The 12,436-nt window shown below is 37.3% G+C and overlaps 1 protein-coding gene across 14 annotated transcripts in view; it reads left to right on the forward strand.

Moving 5' to 3' along the window:
• The window catches only part of SYT1 (synaptotagmin 1), a 734,125-nt gene that overhangs the window by 612,388 nt on the left and 109,301 nt on the right, over positions 1-12,436 (forward strand). For all 14 annotated transcript variants that reach the window (XM_056798523.1, XM_007503097.3, XM_056798520.1 and 11 more), the window contains one exon: positions 11-128. In XM_056798523.1, coding sequence (XP_056654501.1) covers positions 11-128 — 118 coding nt within the window. The remainder of the gene's footprint in view (positions 1-10; positions 129-12,436) is intronic.

Below are 12,436 nucleotides of genomic sequence, written 5' to 3' on the forward strand. Positions count from 1 at the left end.
CTTTTTACAGCAAGAGAAGTTGGGTGATATCTGTTTCTCTCTCCGTTATGTACCCACTGCTGGCAAGCTGACTGTCGTCATCCTAGAGGCAAAGAATCTGAAGAAGATGGATGTGGGCGGCTTATCGGGTGAGTAGTGTACAACGTCTGTCTATAGTGGACGTGTTGCCAATGAAATCAGCAACTGCTCTCCAGGGCCCAGTTTATATTACTATAAACCATATATTTTTGTTCTTCTTCTGGGAGGTTATGTTTTGGGGTGCTTAGAGGTGATGGGTACAGAGAAGCAGAGGGAAAAATTCCCTCCATTGATGCAGAACAAATTATCTTTTATTTAAGACCTCTTAGTCATATATATATATATATATGCATATATATATGTATGTATATAATTAAAAGCATTGCCTCTTGAAGGATTCATGACTTAGAAGGGATGTGAACAAGAAAACCTTTGCTTGACAGTGGATTGTCAAACGAATATGTTTATTTACTGTTGCCTAAAGATAAATTCACAAAAGGAAAAAGGGGCTAGTCGATTATATTTTCTGCAAACACAATCTATCTGGAACTGCTGAGACAAACAAAGTGTATTAGTGCATAGCCTCACCAGAGAGATATGACTTTCATATGCAGACTCCACTCTATCCCAGCCATCCTTTCCCATAATATTTGAGTCAGGGAAGAACATAGTGTAGTAGAGGTCAAGAAGATGCAGGTTCAAGCCCTGCCTCTGTGAATAACCATAGACAAAGTCACTAAATCATTCTTGATGAGAGAGAGAGAGGGAGGGAGGGAGGGAGGAAGGGAGAGAGAGAGAGACAGAGACAGAGAGAGAGAGAGAGAGAGAGAAAGAGAGAGAGAGAGAGAGAGAGAGAGAGAGAGAGAGAGAACACAGTAAATGCTTAAAAAATCTTTTTTGATTGACTACACACCAAGTGATAGAAGGGTTGCCATCTGCGTTCACTGGGAGGGAATTTCTACCCTTGGCGTTTTGGAATGATTGGATTAATTATATTTCAAATTTTCAGCAAATCATGACAGCAAAGATAACTGATTTTTTCCTGATCCAGTCATGGTCCTCTGAGGTCAAATGTGCATGACATGGAACAGGCTGATGGTTACAGTTTGCTGTACATGGAGGTGGTTTAATCCTTTTTGTAAGCAAATTCACGCTAACTGTAATAGGCTCCGAGAATACAACTCGAAAAGTACACATTCCTGAGACATAACTGCTAAGACATGCTGACACAGAGCTTTCATTTATTGGTCCATTAATTTACCAACCAGTGCATCAGTTTCTCCCTTGAGCTCCGGTTTCTCCCCAGCTATGTACTAGATACCTCTGAGGGCTACATTAATTCCTCCAAGTTGCCACAACTTTGTTTAGAATCTTACTGCTTCAGTGTGCCTAAGAGCAATTTGGACGCACTGGATACAGCTCCCTCTAAGAATGTAAAGGAGTATTTAATGAACCCAGATGTGAAAGATGCAGAAATATTTGTCTTTACAAGAGGAATTCATTCCCAGGGCTGTAGTCAGTATTCAGAAGTAGTATCTTTAGAATCACTTTTGATTCCTGTCCCTCTCTCCTACTTGGAGCCAGCTGTCAAGCCCTACCAATTATTTTGTTGTAGTATCTCATAAATTCTTCCTTTCCTTCCTATCCCTCAGCATAACCCAAACTTAGGGCTTTATTGTCTTATATCTAGATGATGTTGGTATAATTCTAGTCCATCTGTAATAGCACTGCCATTTTTATTTCCGATTGAGTCTATGATTTCTTTAAAGTAGGACATGCTCTGGTGAGGAGCCAATTTAGATAAGTATCTTCTCTGCAACTTGAGGTATAAGGATCTCAATTTATCATCTCAGTGGATAGAGCACTAAGCCTGCAGTCAGGAACATAAGTTCAAATCCAGTCTTGGGCACCAGCTGTGTGACTCTGGGCAATTCATTTGGTCTCTGCCTCAGTTTCCTCAGCCATAAAATGAGAATCATAATAGCATCTACCTCACAAAGTTATTGTGAGGATCAAATGAAATAATATTTGTAAACCATAAACTGAGTGGATTGAGTGCCAGATCGGGAGTCAGAAAGATTCCTTTTCCTGAGTTCAAATCTACCCTCAGACTTACTAGCTTTATGACCCTGGGAAAGTCACTAAACCCTTTTTTGCCTTTCCTTATCTGTAAAATGAACAAGGAAGCAGCAAACTATTCCAGTGCCTTTGCCAAGAAAACCCAAAATGAGATCACAGAGTCAATCAGACATAAATGAAAAACAATTGAAGAACAAAAATTGACATAAAGAATGCATTCAATAAATAAATCCTTGCATCTTTCCTTCCTTCCTCTCATGCTGAGTGGTTTTTGGCAGTGCCCTATAAATCTTTCATATACGATTCACATAGAACATATGGACATTTTATCTAATTCCCTTGAAACTACATAGTTATCAGGGCAATGCATGAATGGTCCTTCAGTTTATTTCTTACTCTCACACTATTGGTGGCCCATCTTATATTTCTTTGATGACATCCTCCCCCCCCCCAAAAAAAACCCTAGAACTTCCAATTATTCTAAAGGCATATGAGGGGAAAACATTCATCACCTATATTAATGTAAGCAAGGAAAGAAAGAAAATGCACATTTATTTAGCATCTACTATATGCCAAAAACTGTGCTGAGAGATTTTCAAACGTTATTTCATTTATTTCAAGACTTTCCTGCCATTTTGTTAACTCAAACCTTCACATTATTGATTTCTAAATTGAATCAGAGCATTCTTTCTCTACAGATCCATGCTAATATAATCATAACATACATGCTCCCATACCACCCTCATATTCTCCCATCGGTAAGCTTCTCTAGGCTTCTCACATCTATGTTCACTTAGCTCTTACTTTCTTATTATGGCACATATTCTTTATGCTGAGGCAAATGTTTACAGTTCTTTGTTTAAGGATGAATTTCTTGACCTTGCCTACGTTGGGATTTCCAAACATGAATAGTTACTCTCTTTCTCAAACATCACATTTTCTTGAGAATTTAGGAATGTGGAGTCTTCTAATTGGATTCTACTTTAATTCTACATTTCAGAATTAGAAGTCTGAAAATTAGATAAAAGACAGTTATTTCTAAATATAAAAAAATAACATTATCTTAGTTTGTAAATGACTTGAGAGCTTTTACAGCAATATTTTCCTTTCAACTTCAATTTACCTCATTAAGTTCAAAATTAGCAAAGCAAAAGCTAACATTTTAGGATGGTGGTTCTGCCTAGCCATGAATTGCTATATGCTAATAATCACAGTTTTTCTCACTGTTTATAAATGGTAATTTATCTCAGTAAAAAAAGTTATTATACAAGAGTTTTGGTTTTCTTTTCTTTTTCGGTAATCAAGAGAGGGAAAAGAGAATTGATTTTTGTTAAATAAAAAAATATTTTAAGGGTTATGGTACAGTCATAAGGGGGCATCTAGGTGGCACAGTGTATAGACTGTTGGGTCTAGAGTCAGGAATTACTGAGTTTAAATATGTTACTAGCTGTATAGCCTTCAGAGAGTCCTCAACCTTGTTTGCCTCAGTTCCCTCACCTATAAAAATTAGAGTGATTGAATTAGTTGGCCCTTCATTTCCCTCCCAGTTCTAAATCTGTGATCCTATGATGCTACTCTTACGAGAGGACTTAACTAAGAGTCGTGCTGGATGGGCTAACCAATAACATTGGAAGAAGTAGCTGTATTCACATAATCACAAATGTATTTCAGAGTATTTGGACTCTACTAGGTATCGATGAAAAAAAAAAAGGAAGAGTAGGTTCAACCTGACTTGCTACAGATTTATTCTGAAATGATTGCATTATCAACTTCCCATGGTTCAAAGGGACCAAGCACTAAGGTACACAAGATGATAATGTTGGTATGGCATCACTAAGAAGGGATTTATGACAACGTACTAGTGTCTTCTCAGAAGTATTACAGAATTACATGAGATAAGGCAAGTAGTTTATTCTAATAAAGCTTGCCTTTAAGGTGAAGAGATTCAAATAGGAACACATTTTTATAAGCAGCAACTCTGATTGCAATTTAAATGAACTTTTTTTAGTAGAAATATTCAATCCATGGAATATTACAACTGACTGATGGTCAGAAATGCTATAAATGGTTATTGAGGGTTTTTCATAGAAGGGAAGTTAGACTATGCAATCTCTAAGATTTTCTCCAACTCTAAGATGAAATAATACTAAATTGAGGGTGAAACAACCCATATACAATGAGAAAGAAACAGCTCTTCTCTAATGATCATAGTTCTCATTCAATACTCATTTGCTGAGTAAATTAGAGTGTTTGTATGTAGTTTTCATCATTTATAAAGAAATGGTTTATGGGATTAGTCAAGGAATACCTTTTATCTCAAAAAAAAATGTTCATCATTCACTCATAGCTTGTTTGAGAGTCTAACTCTTCAGGATTTAGAATCATAGAATTTAGAGTTGGGTAGGACCTCTGGAGTCATCTCTTCTAATCACCCTATCCCCTTCTGAGAAATGTTTATACAATAAACAATGGAGATATGCATTACACCCTCCTGAGAAATCTATGCAGGGTATAAGAAATATGATGTCTCCTTTCAAACCTAAGCTATTTAATGGATCCTGAGGGAAACCCTAACTTCATAATTGATCTGCTTACATTTAAAGTCAGATAATTTAGCTACCCTCTAGTCCAATCCCCTCCATTCATTTTACAGATAAAAAAAATTGAGATTTGAGAAGAGAAAATAATTTGCCCTAAATCACCAAGTTAATTATTTCCAGAGCACAGCACTGCATATGATTTTAGTAGGGAAGCCCTTTGTTCCTCTGCCCTTCTCTACTCTTATCTAGCCTATTACCACCACTACTACTCTTGTCCCCATTTTCCCATATTTTTGTAATCTCCAAACTTCTTGGAATTAAAACACATTGCTAGTTTAGAACCCTAGCTCAAGTTGTTGTTCTAATTATTCTTAGTTTCCCTTAGCTATTCAAACTTTTATTATTACTCTATGCTACCCAGAGGGAGAGAAGAAAGATTAATATAGACCTGCCCTTGCCCTCAAGGCACTGACAGTCTTAGAAGACAGCTAAGAAATATGTACAAAGAACTAATACCAAATGGGATGTGCTCTGTTTACAAAAGGAAAAACAGAATTTTGAGAGTTCAAAGAAGAGGGTATCAGTGAAGGTGTCCTCTGAAATGGGCTACTACATTGAGCTGAGACTGGAAGGATGAGTAGGATTATTCTTTCTCCTTGCTTATGTCCATTCTATAACAAGTAATAGCAGAAGTGGGCCTGCCATCTTTCTGGAATCTTTTCCAGAAAGCTGTTCTTGGCAGCTGCTGTTTTATATCCCACCATTGGAACAGAGAGCATAGCCAGCAACAGCACACAGGGTTTTTTGTTTTTTTTTTTCTGTTATATGAACTGAAAACCAAATAGCCAAAAGTAGGGCCAACAAATAAAATGGCAAAGACTCCTCTGAGCCAATTGGATCATAGTATGCAAATTAATTTGGCTCTGGTACCTAGATCAAGCAGGAGTATGCAAATGAACTGGCAGAGTTTTTGAGCTAATGAGTCATGAATATGTAAATGAGCTGGCTGTGATGTCAGAAGGCTTCATCATAATTTTAGTCTTGGAGATTATAATGTAAAATTAATCCCAGGACACTTCAGGTTAGCTATTTAAATTGTTGATCAAGGGACCAGAAGTTCTAAGAGGAGAACTCATTGATCTAGAAAAAAATTCCTTCATTCACAAACTTTAAAATGAGATCAACATAAAAACATAAAATCATTGGATTTGAAGGGTATCTTTGCAAATCACCTTACTTTTTCCATGGGCCTCTGTTTTCTCATCTGTAAAATAGGAATTACTTCACAGGATTGTATTAAGGAACAAACAAGGTAGGATAAAATGCTTTGCACATCTGTAAGAACAATAGATATACTCATTATTATTATTTTCCATTAATGCTTCCAAAAAAAAAATCTTCCTTATGCAGAGATCTTGTCATGTCATTTCTCTGCTTAAAGTTCAAAATTTTGGGGGCATTCAAGACATTTAATAACCGGACAGCAGCCTTCCTTTTTTTACCTTATGTTACTGTCCTCCATGTGCTTTATTTTCCTACCCTCTTTTCCATAAAATATACTCTATGCCTCTTCATCTCCAGGTCTTTGGCCATACCAATCTATAAGCCTAGCATATCATTCTAAGATATAAACTCATTGAAACTTTCATTCGTGCAACTGGAAATCAGATCACCTTAAAAATACAAAATTATTGAATTAGAAAGGATCCTTGGGCAATCACTTCTTACCCATCCTTATTTTGTTTCTTCCATGAAAGAAGATCTTAGCAATAGGAAGCATTCAGCATATACTATGTAGTTATCTGGTTTTGGATCTGATCCCTCTATCCCACCATTTATTCTTGAAAGCCAGTGTGCAAACTGAGCCATTTTACCTCAGAACCAAGGGCAGTCCTATAACCTTCTCCCAGATTAGCATATATGTATCTGTAGTCTTTTCCTTCACATTGATCTTTGGGGGAAGGAAAGTAGGAAAGGGTCATTCTCAGTGGAAAAGTCAGGGCTGAGGGGAGCATGGAAGGATGATATGATACCGATGACGCACAATGGAAGGTAGGGGAGAACAAGATCTTAGCACCCAGAAGCACCTTAAATCATTAATTTAGAGTTGGAAGTGATCTTAGAGATCATCTCTTCCAAACCCCTCACTCTTCAGATGAGGATCCTGAGATCTAGAGAGGTTTAACAACTTGCACAAAGTCACCCATGTAATAAGAGGCAGAATAAGGATTTGAATGCAAACCTTCAGTCTTTATAAAGACAGCACACGTGTGTTCCATTGCACCAGGCTCATTCCTAGTTTGCCAAAGGTGATCAGGCATCTGACAGAGGGGAAAACTGAAGACAAATTCTGTTTCACTAGGATTACACCCCAAAATATGTAATAATAATGCAAAAGCTTGCTGAATACACAAAATACCATCTTCTACAACTTACTTTGGAAGCTGTCTTTCAAGCTGAGAGTTTTCATCGCTTCCTTTTCTAAGCACTAATAGACAGTTCGTTGCAGTAATGCTTCTTAGAATTTGGCCAGGAAGCAAACTGAAGCTGCCTTGTGGGTGGTCCGTGTTTAAAGGGAATCTAGTCTGTTTCAGGAGGTACATTCCTAACCTTTGGAGGTAAAACAAAAAATATTGCCCTCTCATAAGAGGTCCCTTGAGATACCACTTTCAGAGAAAAAAATACTAGCTTTACGTCCAACCCAAGATTATGTTTTCATGTTATCCTCTGGAGCAGAAAAACAAAAAAGGAATTTTTTGAGGAATTTCCTAATTAGGTTATTGTATTGGGAGAGCCAACTATTAAAAATGTGGCTTTGAGTTTAAATTGTAGGTGGCAATCTTACTAAATAAATTCTATTTTACCCCATTCAGTAATGCAGAGATTTTTCCTCATAATAATTCACATGTACATAGAGCTCTGGGATTTGGTTAGTATTTCCCTCACAAAATTGTTATGACAGGTAGTACAAGTGCCAACCCCATTTTACAGATGAGAAAACTGAGATACTAAGATTTGCTATAAGTGACTTGCTCATGGTCTCAAAGCTTATGAGTGTCTGAGATTCAAAGCCATTTCTGTTAAATGTAGCCTTTCTCCTATACCAAGATGCTTACCAGTAAAGCAAGAGTAAATAAGAAAATATGCACATTTTTATTCTTCCTTTAGATTCAGCTCAGTGAGAATATATTCTTGAGTGCATAGACTTAGATCCAGAAGGAGACCATTAAGTCCAACTCTCATTTTACAATTGAAGAATCTGAGGGATAGAGAGATTGCATACCAAATAGATAGTGTGTATGATAGAATTCAAGCTCAAGTCTTTGTGACTCCAAGTGTAATAGTCTATATGCTATACAAGCCAGCTGCCTAGTACATATGCAGAGACATAAAGTCCATGGAAGTACATGATCAATTGAAAGGCACTCTCCTCTAAGAAATGGTTCAATGGGAAAATCAATATTAGTTTTTATCTTTATTTGAACTTGGGAATCTGCTCCATTTCCTACCACCCTAGCAAATTAGCCAGAATTGCTAAAATTCTGTCCATCAGCACAAAATGGCCAGGCTGGCCCATTGGTTAAAGATGCAGTGTGCTCTGATGTCATAAGTATCGAATCTGGAAGCCAGACTACTAGGTTAAAAACCCCGACTCTGCTCCTTGCAGCCTGTGTGACCTGAGACAAGTTGTTTCTCTTCTCCAAGCCTCAGATTCCTCAACGGTAGAATGAAGGGAGCAGATTGGAGGATTACCAACTAAATCTATAATCCTGTGATTGATATTTACTTTTCCATTTGCCCACTCAATGATTTGGGCATCAGTTACCTTGAATCTAAACTCAGCTTCCAAGAGCTGCATGTTGTAGTAGAACAAGAACTGCTTCCAGAGACTGAAAAACCTGAGTTCAAATCCCACCTCTAACACATACTGGCTGTATGACCTTGGTAAGTTACTTAACTACTCAGGGCTCCAGGCAATTCTCTAACGTATTGGTAGGAGAACTTTCTTCTGTGAGATGTGAATTTTCTATACCAATAATATCACAAATATGGATACCTCCACCTTCCTCCTCCCAAAATAAAAGAAACTCAACCTTAGTAAAAACAAATATAGTTTGGGGGAAATAAATATATATATTGTAAATTTTGCAAAGGTTATCAATAGAGCCAATCAAACTTAATGTAATGGCCATCATTATAGAATCATGGAATGATTTTTGTACTTTTATCTCCTTTTTTATCCCTATTTTACTTTTAATGAAAAAATGAGATGAAGAAAGCCCTCAAAACAGAACGAAAAAAAGAATTAACTATAAATGCATGCAGTAATGGAAACTTTCCCTCAATGTCAATCATAAACTAGATGGTAGCACCTTCATTTTCTGTGACAGAAAACGTAGAAAATGCAGGGAATGGCCATCTAGAAGCATTTTCTCTTTACTCAGCAGGAAGAGATAAGGGAATGGATGAGCATCTTATCATCCATTTGGGGATTTTTTGGCTGTGTCTACTGACTAATACCTTGAAAATGGAAATAGAAGGCAACCATACTAGCAGATAATCCTCGTTGCATTGCAAAAAGCCTTATTATTGGCCATTTTGAATGGAATATGAGGTTATTGATGGTTTTGGCATATCCTCCAGATCTGGTTTGAGAAAACTAGCTATCTTTATGTATTTTTCCTCCATATATAAGCTTTATTAGTATTTTCTTATTTATTTGGCTGGAAGAGAACTTTTTTAAAATGAAAGAAATATGCAGTATACCTATATACTTCACCAATTTTGAAAATGCCAGTGCTAAAGCAACATTTACTTCCACTAGAGTAATAGTAACAAATGTAAGCTGTGTGAGGTTAGCAGGTTCCTTTTTTGTCTTTGTATCTGCAGTGGCTTAAATTGAAAGCTATTTAATATATGTCTAATAAAATTGAATTGATGAGTTGCAAAGATGATAGGTCTCAATCTTGTTAGAAATTATATTAACCATCATTCAGCCAAAGTGATAATTTAACAAATAGTCTCCATAGGATTGCTAGCTAAAAGGAACCTAGAGAGTCCAACTCCTTCATTTTACAGACAAGGAAACAAAAGCTTGAGTAAGTGGTTTGTTCAAAGTCAGAAGGATAATAATAATTAGAGGTAGGATTTGACTCCAGAGTCATTACTCATTCCTTTGTCCCACATCTCCATCCCCCTCCAACTCTGAAATTCTCTGATTCTGGAGTGATCATAGCTGAGCTGGGGACAGGGTGGGAGAGAGGTAAAGTGTATTCACCCCCCTCTCTTCCATCTAGGAACTCCTCTTAGCTGTGTCTCTAGTTGGGAGAGGGAGACTTACAATTACATGCCATAGAGAGAAGCTCTATATTATACTCCATCTCCAGTGCCCTGGGAGTACTACCTTAAAAACCTAAATTGCCTTATGTATGACCAGTAGAAAGGTACACAGTGCACACTGTGGATCAGATAGAGGACTGCTATTTATTGCCTTCTCATGAGACCCATCCACAAATGCTCATTGACAGAAAAACCGAAACAAGAAATGGTCATTTGTAATTACTTTTAAATTCTTCTAGGAAGTTGAGACTTAAACATGAGAACAGGAAGCAGTTTGAAGGACTGATCAATAGGCAGTGTATAATTCATCTCCTCTCTCCACCATCCAAACATTTCACTCTAGATCCATGTTTTCTGACAAGGTCAAGCCTTGCTCATCCTCCTGCTAATAATCATCCCCCCCCCATTGCAGAAACTCCCCCTAAATCTAGTCAGCTCTGACTCCAAAGTTCCTCTATCTGGAACTCATGAGGCTACCTTCAAGGCTGGAGATGTCCATCTTGGTATCACCAGGCACTTGTGCTCAGGATAGAAACACAAAACGACAAAGGTAGCCTAGACCGTGTTTAGTTGTTTTTACTGACTGGAGCTTGAGGATGTCAAGCTTGGTTGGGGTAAAAGAGAAAGGAGGATTTACTCTACCCCTCTCAGAAAGCCTGGCAAGGGAGAACTACTTGCCACATGTATGGGATAGTCAAAACCAGAAACTTTCTTGCCTTTTAACTAATGTAGCCCCCTTCTCACCCCCATCCTCTCTTGCCAGTGGTTCAGTGTTTGTTGCATTATACCTAAGAGAAGGACCAAAGTCCTTTCAGCACTGAAAAGACTGCATGTGTGGGTACAAGAGACACTGCAGCCAAGGGATAAGAATGGCTCAAGCACCAGGCTTGGAGTCAAGAAATCTCATCTTCCTAAGTTCAAATCCAGCCTCAGATACTTACTAGCTATATAACTCTGGGCAAGTCACTTAATTCTGTTTGGAAACTCAGTTTCCTCATCAGTCAAATGAACAAGCAAAGGAAATGGCCAATCACTCCAGTATCTTTGCCAAGAAAACCCCAAATGGGGTCACAAAAAATCAGGCATGAATGAAACAAATGAATGACAGCATTGGACTCCTCGGGGTGTGCACTAACCAGAAGAGTTCAGGGTGGCCCACTATTTCTCTTCCCTACCTACTCTCATCACCAAGAAACAAGCCTGTACTACATGGTATAGAAACTGATTCTAATGTTGGAACTGATCCATTTAGAAAAATCAATGTAATTTACACATTTATATTACAGATATGACAGATTTCATCTGTTGATTTGACATGGATACATCCAAATCCTAATTAACAAAACAAATATTTTCTCAGCACTTATGTTTAAAAAAAATTTTTAAGCATTTTTAGTTCACACTAACTTATTCTTACCCTTCCAGCCTCTATTGCTGAGCTACTAGGACAGAGCATTTATACCATCTCCTCTTGCTTCTAAATCAGAAAAGATTTTAAAGTATGATGCAATTACTTCAAGCTCAAAGACTAAAAAAAAAAGATGTTACTTTAAAAAAAACAACTTATATTGATTGCAAAGTGTGCATCAGGTCATTAGCTCAGAGATTTTCATCAGCTATTTTTGCAGGCATGTGAATACATTTAAAGGAATCAATCCAGCTATATTGTTCCACTGGTGAGTGGAAAGTTTCTATGACAATCAGTAGAAACCCAAGACCCCATGGCCCTAAAAATACTTTTCTGAAATCTTGAAACTAGCATTTTTTTAAACAGAATTTCTACATGATGGAAGTTGACCAAACTCTGAATTATACTTTTGGAAACAGGTCAAAACACAAGCTGCCAATTTGAGTTTTTCTGGACAGATAGAAAACATTCTTGCATTTTTAGCACCTTCTTTGTATGCAGGAGAAAGGGTGTAAATGTAAACTGTCCCAGGGAATTATACTATTTTACAGAGGACCTTCAGTTTGCTGTAATTAGAAATCTATTTTCAACCAACAGAAAGATTTGTCCTCTGTTTTATAAAAGGATGGGGGGGGAGGGGGCTAAGGGTAGAAGAAGTTTAGAGGCAGGTTTTTAAAAGAGCTAGTGAATGCTTATGAATTATGCAAGCCTGAACTTTCATTTTAATACCTTCATTAAAATATAAAAACCTTAAAAGCTTCCCAACAGGAATTTAACTCTATAGAAATGCTTTATAAGAGCTCTGACCTTGCCCTAAGGCACACCTAAGGCATGATTTAATAATTATTATGAAGAAAAGTATAATAATAAACTTCTACCTGGAAAGGCCAACATATGTCCATGCTGCTCAGGCCTCCAGTGGAGCCATGACTCTGGCACACTCATGTATTTTCTCTCTACATGAAGCATTATTTCCTTTCATTTCATGTGATTTGCAAGTCATCTTGTGTTTCTTTCTGGTTGACAGCAATGATGCTTCTGTGGTACCTTA

This window comes from Monodelphis domestica, chromosome 5 (genome assembly GCF_027887165.1).
Source record: "Monodelphis domestica isolate mMonDom1 chromosome 5, mMonDom1.pri, whole genome shotgun sequence".
NCBI lineage: Eukaryota > Metazoa > Chordata > Mammalia > Didelphimorphia > Didelphidae > Monodelphis > Monodelphis domestica.